The sequence below is a fragment of the Lepidochelys kempii genome, chromosome 2 (assembly GCF_965140265.1).
Source record: "Lepidochelys kempii isolate rLepKem1 chromosome 2, rLepKem1.hap2, whole genome shotgun sequence".
NCBI classification, from domain to species: domain Eukaryota; kingdom Metazoa; phylum Chordata; order Testudines; family Cheloniidae; genus Lepidochelys; species Lepidochelys kempii.
Window position 1 is genome coordinate 122,707,302 of NC_133257.1, and position 14,344 is coordinate 122,721,645.

Genomic DNA, 14,344 nt, shown 5'->3' on the forward strand with positions numbered 1-14,344 from the left:
GATGGCTGTCATATTCCCCCTTCTTCAAAAAGTGTTAGCTCGTAAAATCATAGAATACCAGGGTTGGAAGGGACCTCAGGATGTCATCTAGTCCAACCCCTACTCAAAGCAGGACCAATCCCCAAATAAATCATCCCAGCCAGGGCTTTGTCAAGCCTGACCTTAAAACTTCTAAGGAAGGAGATTCCACCAGCTCCCTAAGTAATCCATTCCAGTGCTTCACCACCCTCCTAGTGAAAAATGTTTTTCCTAATATCTAACCTAAACCTCCCCCACTGCAACTTGAGACCATTACTCCTTGTTCTGTCATCTGCTACCACTGAGAACAGTCTAGATTCATCCTCTTTAGAACCCCCTTTCAGATAGCTGGAAACAGCTATCAAATCCCCCCTCATTCTTCTCTTCTGCAGACTAAATAATCCCAGTCCCCTCAGCTTCTCCTCATAAGTCATGTGCTCCAGCCCCCTAATCATTTTTGTTGCCCTCCACTGTATTCTTTCCAATTTTTCCACATCCTTCTTGAGTGTGGGGCCCAAAACTAGACACAGTACTCCAGATGAGGCCTCACCAATGCTGAAGAGAGGGGAATGATCACGTCCCTCGATCTGCTGGCAATGTTCCTATTTATACAGCCCAAAATGCTGTTAGCCTTCTTGGCAACAAGGGCACACTGTTGACTCATATCCAGCTTCTCGTCCACTGTAACCCCTAAGTCCTGTTCTGCAGAACTGCTGCCTAGCTACTCGGTCCCTAGTCTGTAGCAGTGCATGGGATTCTTCTGTCCTAAGTGCAGTACTCTGCACTTGTCCTTGTTGAACCTCATCAGATTTCTTTTGGCCCAATCCTTTAATTTGTCTAGGTCCCTCTGTTGTCCTATGCCTACCCTCCAGCGTATCCACCACTATACAGAAATTTGAGATCTCTTCAAGACAATAAAATTTGATCAGATTTTGTAGTATGTAGGATACAATTTCCCTACAATGGGTACTGTGTATTGGAAAGACCTTTATATATTTAAAAAAATATTCTGGTCTCATTTTCCTGCAGTCTGCCATATGCCAATGTTATCTTGATATTCTGCCCATTAATTCTTCAGCTTTCCTTGATCTGTGTAGAAGAATATTTAGTTTTATTTAAAAACTACTGAGAAAGGAGGAATAGGGTTTTTAGCATGCTGGATCTTTTACTGTTATGATGGTCTTTTGGATAGATGAAGATCTGTGGAGTTTCCACTCATCTGGCTGATCTAAAGTACCTGGAGAAAAATCTCTGTCTAAAGCTTCCTTTAAAAAAAAATTTTTTTTTAAATTAACTGAAAAATTTGATAAAAATGATCATTTATAAACTCAATGGGTATCACAGGATAAAACCTAGATTAATATACACCTAGATATTAACTTTCTCTTGTATGGAAGACTGATGAGGAACCTAAAACCATTGACATGGGGCAGATACAAGGCTAATTCTTTACCTTGCAGAAAGCTGGTTATTATAGCAGATGGAATTAGTTGTGTTTCCTTGTCCATTGGTCACATTCTTTCGTGCATACTATGGGAGAATCGAGCGTTCTCTGCATCGTTGAATCAGTGCTTCTATACTTCCTTCTATTAAGGGGAGTGGAGAAACAGTGAGAAATCTTCTTGAGTAGTGGTGTCTTATCGTGTTTTCCCATATAATTAATGAAGGGAGACGAGTGGGAGGGTACAAGTGGAGCTAAGAGGTGATTTCCTGTGGGGGATGTGAGGAGTTAAATAGTTGCTGCATGTGGATAGCACAGGACAAGTGAAGTTTCTCAAAGTCTTGAAAAATGGCTGATTCTTCTCCAGTCAATCAGAAAAGAGAAGGGAGAAAACAGTTGTACAGGAGTGGTTATCCTACAGACAGAAACTTCTTTCTATTACTAGCTCTTATGTTTTGGATGGATATTTATTCAGTAAAGACCATAAGCATCTAAGATTTTTGATTTGCAACAATGGCACAATAAATGTTTTAGAAAATGTTACATTTTCCAAGAAGGAAACACACAAAGCCAAGTTCCCAGGCTACTAATTTCAACAAAAAACGTTAGAGAAAGCTGTTTAGCACTATGGAGACTATATATAGTGCCTAGCATTCAAGGAGAGGGACTTCCAGTGTTATTAAAAATAATTTTTTGCCTTCCTCAGGAAGAAATACCACTTGTGTTGAAAAGATAAAATGCGAGAAGATAGTGATTTTCAAAGATTTTTCTTACTTTCTTCATCTGCTCTATACTTGGGGTCCTCAATGCCCCTGTTCAGCCCTGATAAGTCCCTCCTTTCTGCACTATCTCTGGCTAAAGAGGACTGGATTAAACTTTTATTGATGCCAGTCAACACTACCAGAAGAGGTGGTTTTCAGAAGTGAGACACTTCTCCCTTTAGATTGCTGAGCATACTGTCACTGCCCAACTCCCAAAACAGGTGACATGATGAATGCAAGTGGAAATGTAAAATCACATGTCAGAGGCCTGGTTTTCAATGCTGAGAAAAGGTGTGTTTTTACCAGAGGATAACCTATGCGCATGAGCTATTCCAAAGTAAAAAACACAGTGAAGTCAAGGCACATTAGTTTTATCACAAAGTAAACTAGGTGAGGTCAATGCGATAGTCCCACCAGTGATTGACCTTGCCTAGTTTACCTCATGGTAAAACTAATGTGCCTTGTTTTCAGTGTTTTTACCTCAGGATAGGATGGGAAACATATTTTTTAGATTTCTCTACTCATGTATGTTTACATGCTCAAATGATGTTGTATGCAACTTTTTTGCTGAAACTCCTCCAAAAAAGGGGTAGAGGAAATAAAACCTGCTTGATTGTAATAATCAATTGCAGTGTATGCGACACTACTGCTATCCCATGCTAGTGTTTCACATATATTTCTATCTCTACACCTTTGTATTAGTTTTTCGATGAATGACACCATTTAATCACACATTCAACATGGGGGGAGGTATGTCAAATTATTACATTCCTAATTATGGCTCGTGGGCTGGTAACACGATCCACTAATCCACAGGAAATCTGTCAGGGATGCCACTAGGAGGTTTGCATAATTAAAGAGTGAATGGGGGGAAAAACTGATATAGGATACTTATGACCACTTATTTACATCCTTTATGTGTCGTTTATGCATACAGCTGTGGTAACTAATGAGCAAAATTCAACTTTGCTCAGATTTATTTATGAATATATACATTTCAAAAAGAAAAGATAACCCCATTAAAGGAACAAGTTTCAGAGTTAACATGACATTGAAATGAACTGGGATGCTTCAGACCTCTCAAAGGTCTATTTCGGTCTAAGACAGTTATATTTGATCATATTTACAGGGTGATATTAGGGGATGAGGGAGGCAAGTACATTAAGCAGAGAAGAACCAGTCTACAGGTTGGGAGTTTGACAACCTGGTACTATACTGAAACAAACTCAAATACGTTACATAAATATCAATACATGTATTTCCAGATACATATAATTAAGTCAGCATCTGGGCACATTTGACTATTTTCTGTTATTTAAACTACTCCAAAATTTTAATTTCAGATTTGGGAACCCAAAGTTAGGCACCCACAGCTATATTTATGAATCAAAGTAAGTGGCCAGATTGTCAGGTTAGTGTATTGTATCTGAAAATCTAGCCACTTATTTAGATGCTTAGATTGTTATACCACATTTTGAAAGTTTTAAAACAATACCAATATTTTAATCAGACTTCCAAAACACAGAGATTAGCTTGAAAAAGATATCAACAAGATCTCAGCCCATATGAGTTTTGTTTTTGGAATTAAGTGCCTGAAAAAGGCTGAGAATGAAAAAGTGTCTCAACACATCTGTAAATAGCAGTTTCTACATCTTCATGCAAATCTTTTTAAAATATACAGCATATTTTATGTTATTTTCCCAGATTGTCAAGACTGGCACCCCTTCTACATTGGTTGTTGTGTAAGATCTTAGCATTGCATTTCCTCCCCATTTTCATAAAGAAAAAATAATTAGCAACACCAGAGTTGTATTCTTCAGAAATCAACTTCACACAAGACAGCAACATGCTGTGACAAAATGTGAGAAGATTCAATAAATCATTGACTGCACTGTCTGTATAACTGTTTTTGCTGCCCTCTGTAGGTTACATGAAACCTTGTTTGAAGAGAATGATTTGCAAAAAGTTGGGCACAGAGGTTTGGTAATTTGAATTAAAAATGTTTGTTTTTAAGAGATAAGGGTAAAAAAGTCAGTGATGAGTCTTCTGTTTTCTTTGAAAGGTAATGAGCTATATCCCTTTCCCTCAATTCTGTACACATTTTATGTACACAGACTTACAGACCACCAAAATCTTTGAAGTTAACCTACAGTTAATAAAACAATGCAGTCTGCTAATTTAAAGGTATGAAGGTTCAAGTACAGCTTATTCATTTTTAATTAAAAAGTTTAAGAGCAGTAAGATCCTGATGCTACAGCCAGAGGGCTTTCTCCTGTCTGCACTCTGCTCAGAGAACTCCCACTGCAGTCAATGGGAGAGCATACACACAGCAATGTCATGATCAGTGCCACAGTTCAACACAGGGAACTATTTATATTTATGTCTTATAAAGGGTGAAAAAAAAATTGAGTTTTGACTAAATCTGCATTAAGTACTTTCTTACTCAAGGGTTTAGAGAGATATCGCTGTTCCCTAGTTATGACTTAGTCAAAGAAATCTCCTTTTGTGGTATTACTGCTAGCCAAATATCAATGCAGTTGAACAGCTGCTAACCAGCTTAAATGTTTCATTAAAATTAATAAAGCCAATCCAAGAAATATCTCCAAACACAGATTATTTCAGGCCCAGTTCCTGCAAGGAATGCCATGTGTCAGGCCCTATACCTGCTCAGAGGTCCTTGCAGAATGAAATCTTGACATCCTAAACATTACATCTCAGCCCAATCAGCATCTGGCTAACAATACTTTGTGTCTGAGTGCAATGCAAGACGAGTGTATTTTCAAGCAATTACCTGTATTTGAAACTTATCTGGAAATCCGCAATTGAAAAAAAAATATGAATAGCAATTTGCAAAATATCAAAATGCAAAGTTTCATTCATTTGAATGGTGTTCAAGTATTTTATCAGTTGTTAAACTTCTGTTTTTATTATCTAGTTGAGCTCATCTTTTAAAAAACGATTTAAAACATAAATTTTGGTGATGTCAGCTATCAACCCAGAATGCTCAAGACTCCCTTAATTTTCCCCTTCCTCTTTATCTTACTTGCCACAAGAGCCTAAATCATAGCCACCAAAGCAGCACAGATAATTTTCTGAAACTATCAATATTACTTCATATCTTAACCATTAGGTCACTGCTAAGTGATTGCCCAGCAAGCAACTGTTGCTACCCTTAGGCACTTCTAACCCAAGCTGATGGAATTAAAATCAAGACCTCATTTTACTACAAAGATTTAAGTGGGCTTCTTAAAGGTATGCCTTGAAATGACTTCTAAAGTTTTGCTAAACTTGAATACGTACCTAAATATTGCCAAATTAGCCAACAAGAACTCAATTTTTGCAAAACAGAATAAAGTACTAATTTTCAATTTGATATTTTGGGCCTTCAGTAGATACCAGGAAGCATAAGACACTAAAAATGCCAAAATTAATATTACTGTATACTTTAAACATGGTTTTGGTTATAACCAACTCATTGTCAAACATTCATAAATTTTATTCTAAACCTTTTTAAATGGTCAATTTTTATTTTGGACAGGGACAATATCTATCTTTGCTTGCAAAGTGTGTAGTACAACAGGACCCTGATTCCATTTAGGGCCTCTGGCCACTACTATAATATTAATATTCATAGGTTTCAGAGTAACAGCCGTGTTAGTCTGTATTCGCAAAAAGAAAAGGAGTACTTGTGGCACCTTAGAGACTAACCAATTTATTTGAGCATGAGCTTTCGTGAAGTGAGCTGTAGCTCACGAAAGCTCATGCTCAAATAAATTGGTTAGTCTCTAAGGTGCCACAAGTACTCCTTTTCTTTTTATTAATATTCATAAAACTATTGATGTTAATCTATATTAATCTTTCCTCTAGATTCCAATCCTAGCTCAGAGAATGCTGCGCTGAAGAAACTATTGTCTTAATACCTATTACAGCAAAAGTTTTAATGAAATATACAGCATAAACTCTCCATGCAATATAGTTACAGTTTTCTTGTAAAGTCTTCTACCATGTTGAAACAGAAGCACTCTGAAGTGATTTTTCTTAATGCAAGAATACATTTAATGATTTATTCCTTTAGATTTTGCAAGAATAAAGTAGGTAGGAAATAGGCTAAACAGGTCAGAAAAATATTAACGCATTACACCGCTTATGCTACAAGCTGTGAAAAGAAGCTGGAGTACCTGCCAAGCAGAACTGCAAACATCAGAAATTAAGCACTGATCCTGGCACATTCCAAAGACTGATTTTGCAATGGTATTTTAACAGAAGCATCATTATACAGAATATTCAATAAAAAGATTTTCCTGGGATAATTTTTCTGAAACTTTCAGATGCCATGCATGTTGGTATTGCACTGTATCAATCACAGAAAACCACTCAATTTACAGAAACGTATGTCATTCAAGGATCAGTACAAATTTCTTGATTCAAGGATTTTTCGATAAAGCCTTTTATGGGTTTAAGCCAAATGCATTACTATAAACCTACCATACTGTAGGTCCCATAGATAAGGACTGAAACTGAATGTCATTATTGGAATAGTGAACATTCTCCCTCACATTTTAAAAAAGACCAAACCTTACCTCCAAGTAGTAAAAAATCAAACTGACCATCTATTGCTTGACTTTTTTGTAGTTATGATTATGTGTAACATTTACAATGAAGTCAAAATGCAAACATCCACATCAGGGTTGTCTATCTTCCTTTACTCTATTTGAGTTTGCCACAGTATCCATGAATATGTAGAACCCCAAGTCTATTTATAGTCAAGATTAATCGTATATCTTCATTTAATTTTAAATTATTACTACAAATTTAAACAAAGTATATGGAAGATTAGTTTAATCTTGAAAAAGACTGAACAGTAATTTCTTCCACATAAAGTTAAATTGTTGAATAATAAATTGAAATGTTTATTCTGTTAAAGTATTTAACATTCCAAATGAACTTGAGTTAATCCTTGCTATCTTTTGATAGACAAAGTAATCCCATACTGTAATATCAGTAGACTTGAATCCCAACTGCTTCAAAAAGAATACTCATTAATAATAGGCCTATCTAATATAAAACATCAAAGTTAGTAACAAACAGATGGACCTACAGTAACAGTTAAGCCTTGCAGAATGCTCATGGGTGTCTTAAGCATAAAAGGAAATATTATGAAACACCATGCAGTTTTACTGAACTCACCTGACAGAGGTGTGAAACCATTCTCTAGGAGCAGAGATGCATGCACAAAAGTAAGAATATGATTGCAAGTAACAGACTTTAAAAAAAATAAAAACACTACAACTTCAAAATGAACAAAATGGCAACATGGTGAAAATAATAAATAGAAAACATTTTTGGATTCTCACCTCTCGTTTTGCAAGCAGCACATTAGGAACAATGTGTGGCAGGCAACGTCCCAGCATTAACATCACACTTTTTTCACTATCTGCAATCCGAGACACCTAAAATCCAATTATTTTTATGAGACGCAGCAACTGAAATGTTTCAGAGTAACAGCTGTGTTAGTCTGAAATGCAAACTTTTTCATTTATTAAAACATTTTTTAGCAGAGACTACACTTTCCAAGAATGATAAAAAATAATCACTAGTGATTGAACATAAATACACCTCAAAATTAGAATCTATTTAAATCTCACCAAATCATACGCCTTGTTTCTTAACTTGGGCACAGGATTATTATGAAATTTATATGTATATGAAGTCTTGTGAAAAGCTAGAGGTATTAGTTGGTTAATGATAGTCAGTCAATGAAGATTAAAAAAGGGTATTCTGTTTACGATAAGGGAAATATACCTCTGATCCCAAACGACTCTCTGCTGACATCCGACAGAAAGATAGTAGTGCTTGATGGAAAGCTGGTGATAACTTCCTGAAATAATTTTGTTAGGAGAAAAGAAAAGAATAGATCAGAGTTGACATTGATGGAATCCTAGTTATTCATTCAGTTTTATATATATATATATATATATATATATATATATATATATATATATATAGTGACATCTGAAAAGCTTGTTTTCTGTGTTGCATATGGGCAACTTCAACTTGTTTGAAGTCATATTTGAGCTAGATTTTAACATCAGCAAACCCCTAGTTTTTGTTTTTTTTGTTTAAACTAACTGCCATTTTGGATTGGATTAAAAATGCAGTTTTTCTAATTCACAAGTTATTCCCACAGGGCTCACATTCTTGAAGATAGAGAATGATGATGTTTTGTCCAGACAAAAATATGATTCAAAGAGTGAAGAAAATGAAGTTATGTTAACTCCAGCAGCGCTAGAAAAAAAATACAATCTTTGTAAACTGCCAAATGGCAAGGGAAAAGTACTATTTCTGCCTCAGTTAATTTTCTTGTGCATATTCCTATCCAACAAGCCTCAGAGATATTTTCCATCTTACTGTACGAATAATGCCAACACCAGAGAAGTCAATTACAACCCTTGGCACTAAACTCAAGTAATCTGGAAAAGCCAGCCAGAATTTCCAAGCCAGCCAGTAAATTTCCTACTAATCCTGTGCTAAAAGCAACTTTTAAAGGGAAGAATTTAAAATGAACAATATTTTCCCCTAGAGCATGAAGATAAGATACGCCACAAATTGTCAACAAACGAAATATCCCATCCTGTATAAAAACTTAAAATTGATGGATATCAATCAATTTTAGAGAACTGAAATCTGGTAAACATACATTTATTTAAGCATATATTTGTCCAATAATCCTGAAGTCAACAATATGTGATTATGCTGGAAGGAAAAGCACCTCTAATTTAGACACATTTCTGTACTAGAAGGTCGAGGATAAGCGGGACACTAAAGCGTACTCCTGTTTTCAGCCAAATGCACTGGAGGTGTAACTTGTAAATCAGAGAAGTATGAACACAGGATTAAGTTGTTGCCATCACAGTTTCTTTGTAAGAAGCCTATACCTTCTTGGGTCCAGTGGTTATCTGACAGAGAGTACTGGTGCCTTACAGCTGAACTTCATCTTGCTTTGAATTATTCCGAGATTTAGCATTTTGGCAAACTAGTTTATGCCTACCCAAGCACTTTTCACCTCAACAGAATATAAACAGAAATAAGGTCTTATATTTTCTAGTTGCTAATCTATTCTAAGTGCTCACCCCTACATTCAGTTTGAGCTATGCCTCAAATTATACATCTTCCACCCCATTTTTTTTTTTGTATTAACAATTTATTGGTTCAGCGGATTGCTTTTTCTTATGAAAACCGTAACTGTTTTTTGTGCATAACTCACCAAATTTAGAAATTCTTCTGTAATTAAAGTGATGGCAATTTGGTAAGCATCTTCAAAAGACAAGAAGCACTGAGAACGACTATGCATATTTGGTTTGCTGTACACAGTTTAGGATTTAGCATGGGCATAGGGACTAGATGTGGGTTTAGAGAAACTGCTTTACAAGATTTTATGCTATAGGGCTGACAAAAGAAAACCTGCCCCACTTACTCCTATCACTCTTGATCAAGCTGAAGCTTGTACTTTGAGTTTGCTTAAGAGAGACTATCCTGAAGAAACGCCAGGATCTGTAAAATCTTAGAATGAGCTTTATCTTGCACAGGTATTTTAATATAATACATACTGTGGCATACGTGACTTTAATACAATTTTCCTTGAAACTAGAAGAGCTTTCAGTTTTTTCCAATAATTTGTTAGTTTTAGTCAGTCATAGAGGACATCCTATGGGAACAGGATGCAGGCTTAAGCTTTTGGTTGGGAAATTTCTCATTAGACAAGTGGGAGAATGAGGTTTTGGTAAAAGATCTAGGTCTAAAAGCCACGGCCTTCTTGGCCAATGAGTGAATAAAACGGACGCCGTATCACTGACCTTTTTTTAACATTGTTTGGAATTATGAATCTATGAAACTAAAAAATAATAATGGGCCTTCTTAGACTTGACTTGCTCTTCTGAACTTTCTCTGATCAGAGAATGATCAAGAAAATGGCAAATAGCTATCACCATCCATTAGGACTGCCACGAGAATTATGAAGACATATGAACACCTTTTGAGAAACCATGAACCCAGAAAGTAGAGCTTTGTAATTATAAAGTGTTCCCACTGATTTATCTTCTTTGATATTTCCTGATCTAGAATGTGAGTATTTATTTTCCTGAAGTCTAGGGACACTGGAAGCGTCCTTGTATTGCCTGCATCATTTTTAAAAACCTGTTAAGTATTCCACAGATTGTTTAATTATACAGTCCATCAGAATACCTGATAGAATGTAAGGATTGACAACCATCCTTGGTTTACAGCACCGCAGAGTATATAAGATATTTAGATAACCATAACACATTGTCAATTACATTTCAAAAAAGGGGTAGTGGACTTCAAGAACTTAAGGATTTTTTTTAATCAGCAACTGAAATTCCTTCCAAAATCAATACAGTTAGCAATTTCCACACACTAGCAGTGAAAGAACGATCAGGAGAATAATATCTAATTCTTCTGATCTGACAATTGCTTAGTTAGGAGGAGTAGATTTCAAACTAATTTAGACTAATTGTTAGAACAGATCCAGCCACCACTGTATGATGGAATTCTCAGAACACTGAATAGCGACCTATTGTAAACAATAAAACTTCCTTTAGCAGTAGGCAATGACTATTCCTTTAACTTCATCTATGTAAAGATAAGTTACTAAGTAACAAGATTTGAAGCTAGCATGTTTTCAATGTATCCTAGCTTTTGGCAAACCTATATTTAACTTTTAGGGTTAATACTCTGGATAATTACTAACTGTTTAAACTCAACATTTATAAAACTGCTCTTTTAAATCTAATTCCATATGATATTTTTAACACCTTTAAAAGACTGACTGATGTTCAGCTGAAATTGCCAGCCAACTTTATTTTAAAAACTATCCATTCTGCTTTTGCCAAGAGAGGATTAAATATTACCTTTAAGTATAAATTATTCTGTTCAGTGCAAAATCAAGTTTGATTTTAGGGCCTGTTCCTGCAATAGGCTCTCCTCAGGAAGACCACTGAAGTCAGTAGGACTCTCTGTGGATTCAGGGCTCTGCCTGACAAAAGTTCTTCAGAACCACGGCCTAAATTAGGACTACAAACCATCTCTATCCATCTGTATTTATTCAGATTGAAAGATGACAGACCAAGGAAGCTAAAGTTCTTCTAAAGCAGGAGCAGGTTTTCTAGTTTCTAGCTTTAAAGTTAATTTGCTACCCTTACCATTGCTAGTGATTTACTTTTGTTCCCTAGAAAGAAAAACATGCCTTCAGGTTTAAGTTTTCCATTGGATGCACATAAGTGTATTCTGAATTGAACTCCACATTCAAAACTTTATTTAAAATAATGCGTGTTTGTATCTAAAACCTATCATTTAAAGGCATTTTAATTTCTGCAAGTTAAGATTATTCTTACTAGAACTTTATAGTAATTTATTAATCTTACATTTTGAAGAATGAATAGATCAGATATTCAAGAAAAATACTAGGAGGCTAGTCAAAATATGAAGCAGCAATTTTTCAAAAAATGGAAGTTATTTCCATTTTACAGGATTCACAATGAATTTGTTTTTTGCAAGAAAAAGTGAAGTGTTTAAAAAAAGTGAGTTCTGCCTCTTTTTGCTTTCATTTTTGGTAAGCTGCAATAAGACAATGTCCAGAGTTCCCCACCTACATTTTCATTTCTCTTTCTTCACTACAATTTTTCAGAATGTTGACAACTTTTGAGAAGTTAGAGTGGGAAACCTACAGATTAATTTCCCCTGCTGTCAGTAACGTTTTTTGGGAAAAAACTTCCCAGCCATATTCACTCTCAGAAAAAAGGGAAAAACACCTAGAAAATTTCTACTGCATTCTGTGGCAAGAGGAAAAAAAGTAGAGAACAAAAGCTGAATTCCAAAAGTGTTGTTTTTCAAATGAAAATATCAGTTTTGAAATTTTCCATTAAATAGACAGATACAACTGAAAACAGTTTCCCTTGAAAAAAATTGGCTTTCAGCATTTTTCAGTATGAAAATGTTTTGGTTAGAAAATTTTGAGCTGAAATAACTCATAAGGCAATCTTACTCAGAGCTGTTTCTGTATGAGAACAATAACTTTAGAAGTTGTATAAACTCCTTTACTAAGCATTTTTGGACTACAATATTCTTATTGGTTGTATGCATGTTTCTTTCTTTCTCCCAACCACTACAATGCTCAAAAATATCAGTGTGATAAGGATACTTTTTCTGCGATGACTATGAGATTGAAGACCTTGGTCAAAGAAACTAGGACTATAGCTCAGAAAAGTTGCCTCTGGAAACCTTAAAAGTTGGCTTTCCACTAGCTGTCTTCCAGTCATCTGGCAGAGAGGCGGATTTAAGAGACAGGTTACATATCACAGTTAATAGTTCTGTAATTTTGTATCTCAGTTCCTTCAGGACTCTTGGGTGAATACCATCTGGTCCTGGTGATTTACTACTATTTAAATTTATCAATCTGTTCCAAAACCTCCTTTACAACACCTCAATCTGGCACAGTTCCTTAGATGTCAGCTAAAAAGAATGACTCAGGTGTAGCAATTTCCCCCACATCCTCTGCAGTGAAGACCAATGCAAAGAATTAATTTAGCTTTTCTACAATGACCTTGCCTTGCCAACCTGACTGTATGGCAGACTTCCTGCTTCTGACGTACTTACAATTTTTGTTGTCGTTAGTTTGTGCGTCTTTTGCTAGTTGCTCTTCTAATTCTTTTTGGCCTGCCTAAGTATACTTTTATACTCTACTTGCCAGAGTTTATGCTCCTTTCAATTTTCCTCACTAAGATCTGACTTTCAATTTTTAAAGTCTCAATCAGCTTCTTTTACTCTGTTTACCCACTGGGGCGTTTTTCTGGTTCTCTTACTATTTTTTTTTTGTTTGGTTTTGGGTATGCATACTGCTTGAGCCTCTTTTAAAAGTTTCCATGCAGCTTGCAGGCATTTCACTCTTGATTGTTTCCTTTCAAATTTCCATTTAACTAGCCTCCTCATCTTTGTGTAGTTCCCCCTTTGGGAATTAAATACTACTATGGTGGGTTTCTTTCACATTTCACCCCCTACAAAAAAGTTAAATTTTATCACATTATGTTCGCTATTACTGAGCAGTTCAGCTGTATTCACCTCTTGGACCAGATCCTGTGCTCCATTTAGGATTAAAATCAAGAATTTCCTCTCTCCTTCTGAGTTCTAGGACTAGCTGTTCCAATAAGCAGTCATTAGAAATTTTATCTAGTGGCTAGAAATTTTATCTCTGCATCTCACCCTTGAAGTGATGTACCCAGTCAATATGGGGATAGTTGAAATCCCCCATTACTACTGATTTTTCTGTTTTTATAATGTCCCTGAGCATTTCACAATCACCATCCCCACTCTGGTCAAGTGGTCAGCAGTATATTCCTACTGCTATGCTCTTATTCAAGCACGGAATTTCTATCCATGGAGATTCTATGATACAGTTTGACTAATTTAAGATTTTTACAATACTTGACTCTATGCTTTCTTTCACATATAGTGTCGTCTCCGACCAGCATGACCTACTCTGTTATTTGTATATATTTTGTACCCGGCTATTACAGTGTCCTATTGGTTATCATTGTTCCACCAAGTTTCTGTGATACATATTATATCAATAGCCTAATTTAATATCAGATGGTCATGAATAAGCCAGACTGGAACCAGGTTTTACCCATTACCAGCTGACACAATGTGTCTGCGTATATGCTGACTGTAAAGTCTTATTTAATCTCACATAAGTGAATAGTGCTTTAAGGTTGCATTTTAATACTACGTTTCTAGTGATAAGATCCAAGTCTCAAATCTCCAACAGCTGAATGTCACTGGACTTTTAGGGACACCCTTCCTAAAAGGATAAGACAGTAAAATGCATATATTTCTGACATTTAAATTGTAATTATATAGTTAACATCTTTAGTTATATTAGTTCGCATTTTTCTAAACAATGCCTAAATACCAAACTCCTCCATCTCACTGGAGGAAGAACAGAATAGATTTTATAAAGAGATGGAACATAGGGAAAAAATAGTAACATCCCCTTCCCCTCATTCATTGTTTTGATATCAGTGTTTTCTCCCTACAATTCTGAACTTAGGAG

General features: G+C 35.6%; 1 protein-coding gene across 13 annotated transcripts in view; it reads right to left on the reverse strand.

Annotated features, from left to right (window-relative positions):
- Window positions 1-14,344, reverse strand: part of RELCH (RAB11 binding and LisH domain, coiled-coil and HEAT repeat containing) — a 122,377-nt gene that overhangs the window by 66,144 nt on the left and 41,889 nt on the right. For 11 of the 13 annotated variants that reach the window (XM_073332228.1, XM_073332227.1, XM_073332231.1 and 8 more), the window contains 2 exons: window positions 8,023-8,098; window positions 7,575-7,670 (listed from right to left, as the gene is read on the reverse strand). In XM_073332228.1, coding sequence (XP_073188329.1) covers window positions 7,575-7,670; window positions 8,023-8,098 — 172 coding nt within the window. Of the gene's footprint in view, window positions 1-1,471; window positions 1,604-7,574; window positions 7,671-8,022; window positions 8,099-9,155; window positions 12,177-14,344 lie in introns of those variants that run through there. The other 2 variants (XM_073332235.1, XM_073332236.1) reach the window with 2 other exon arrangements.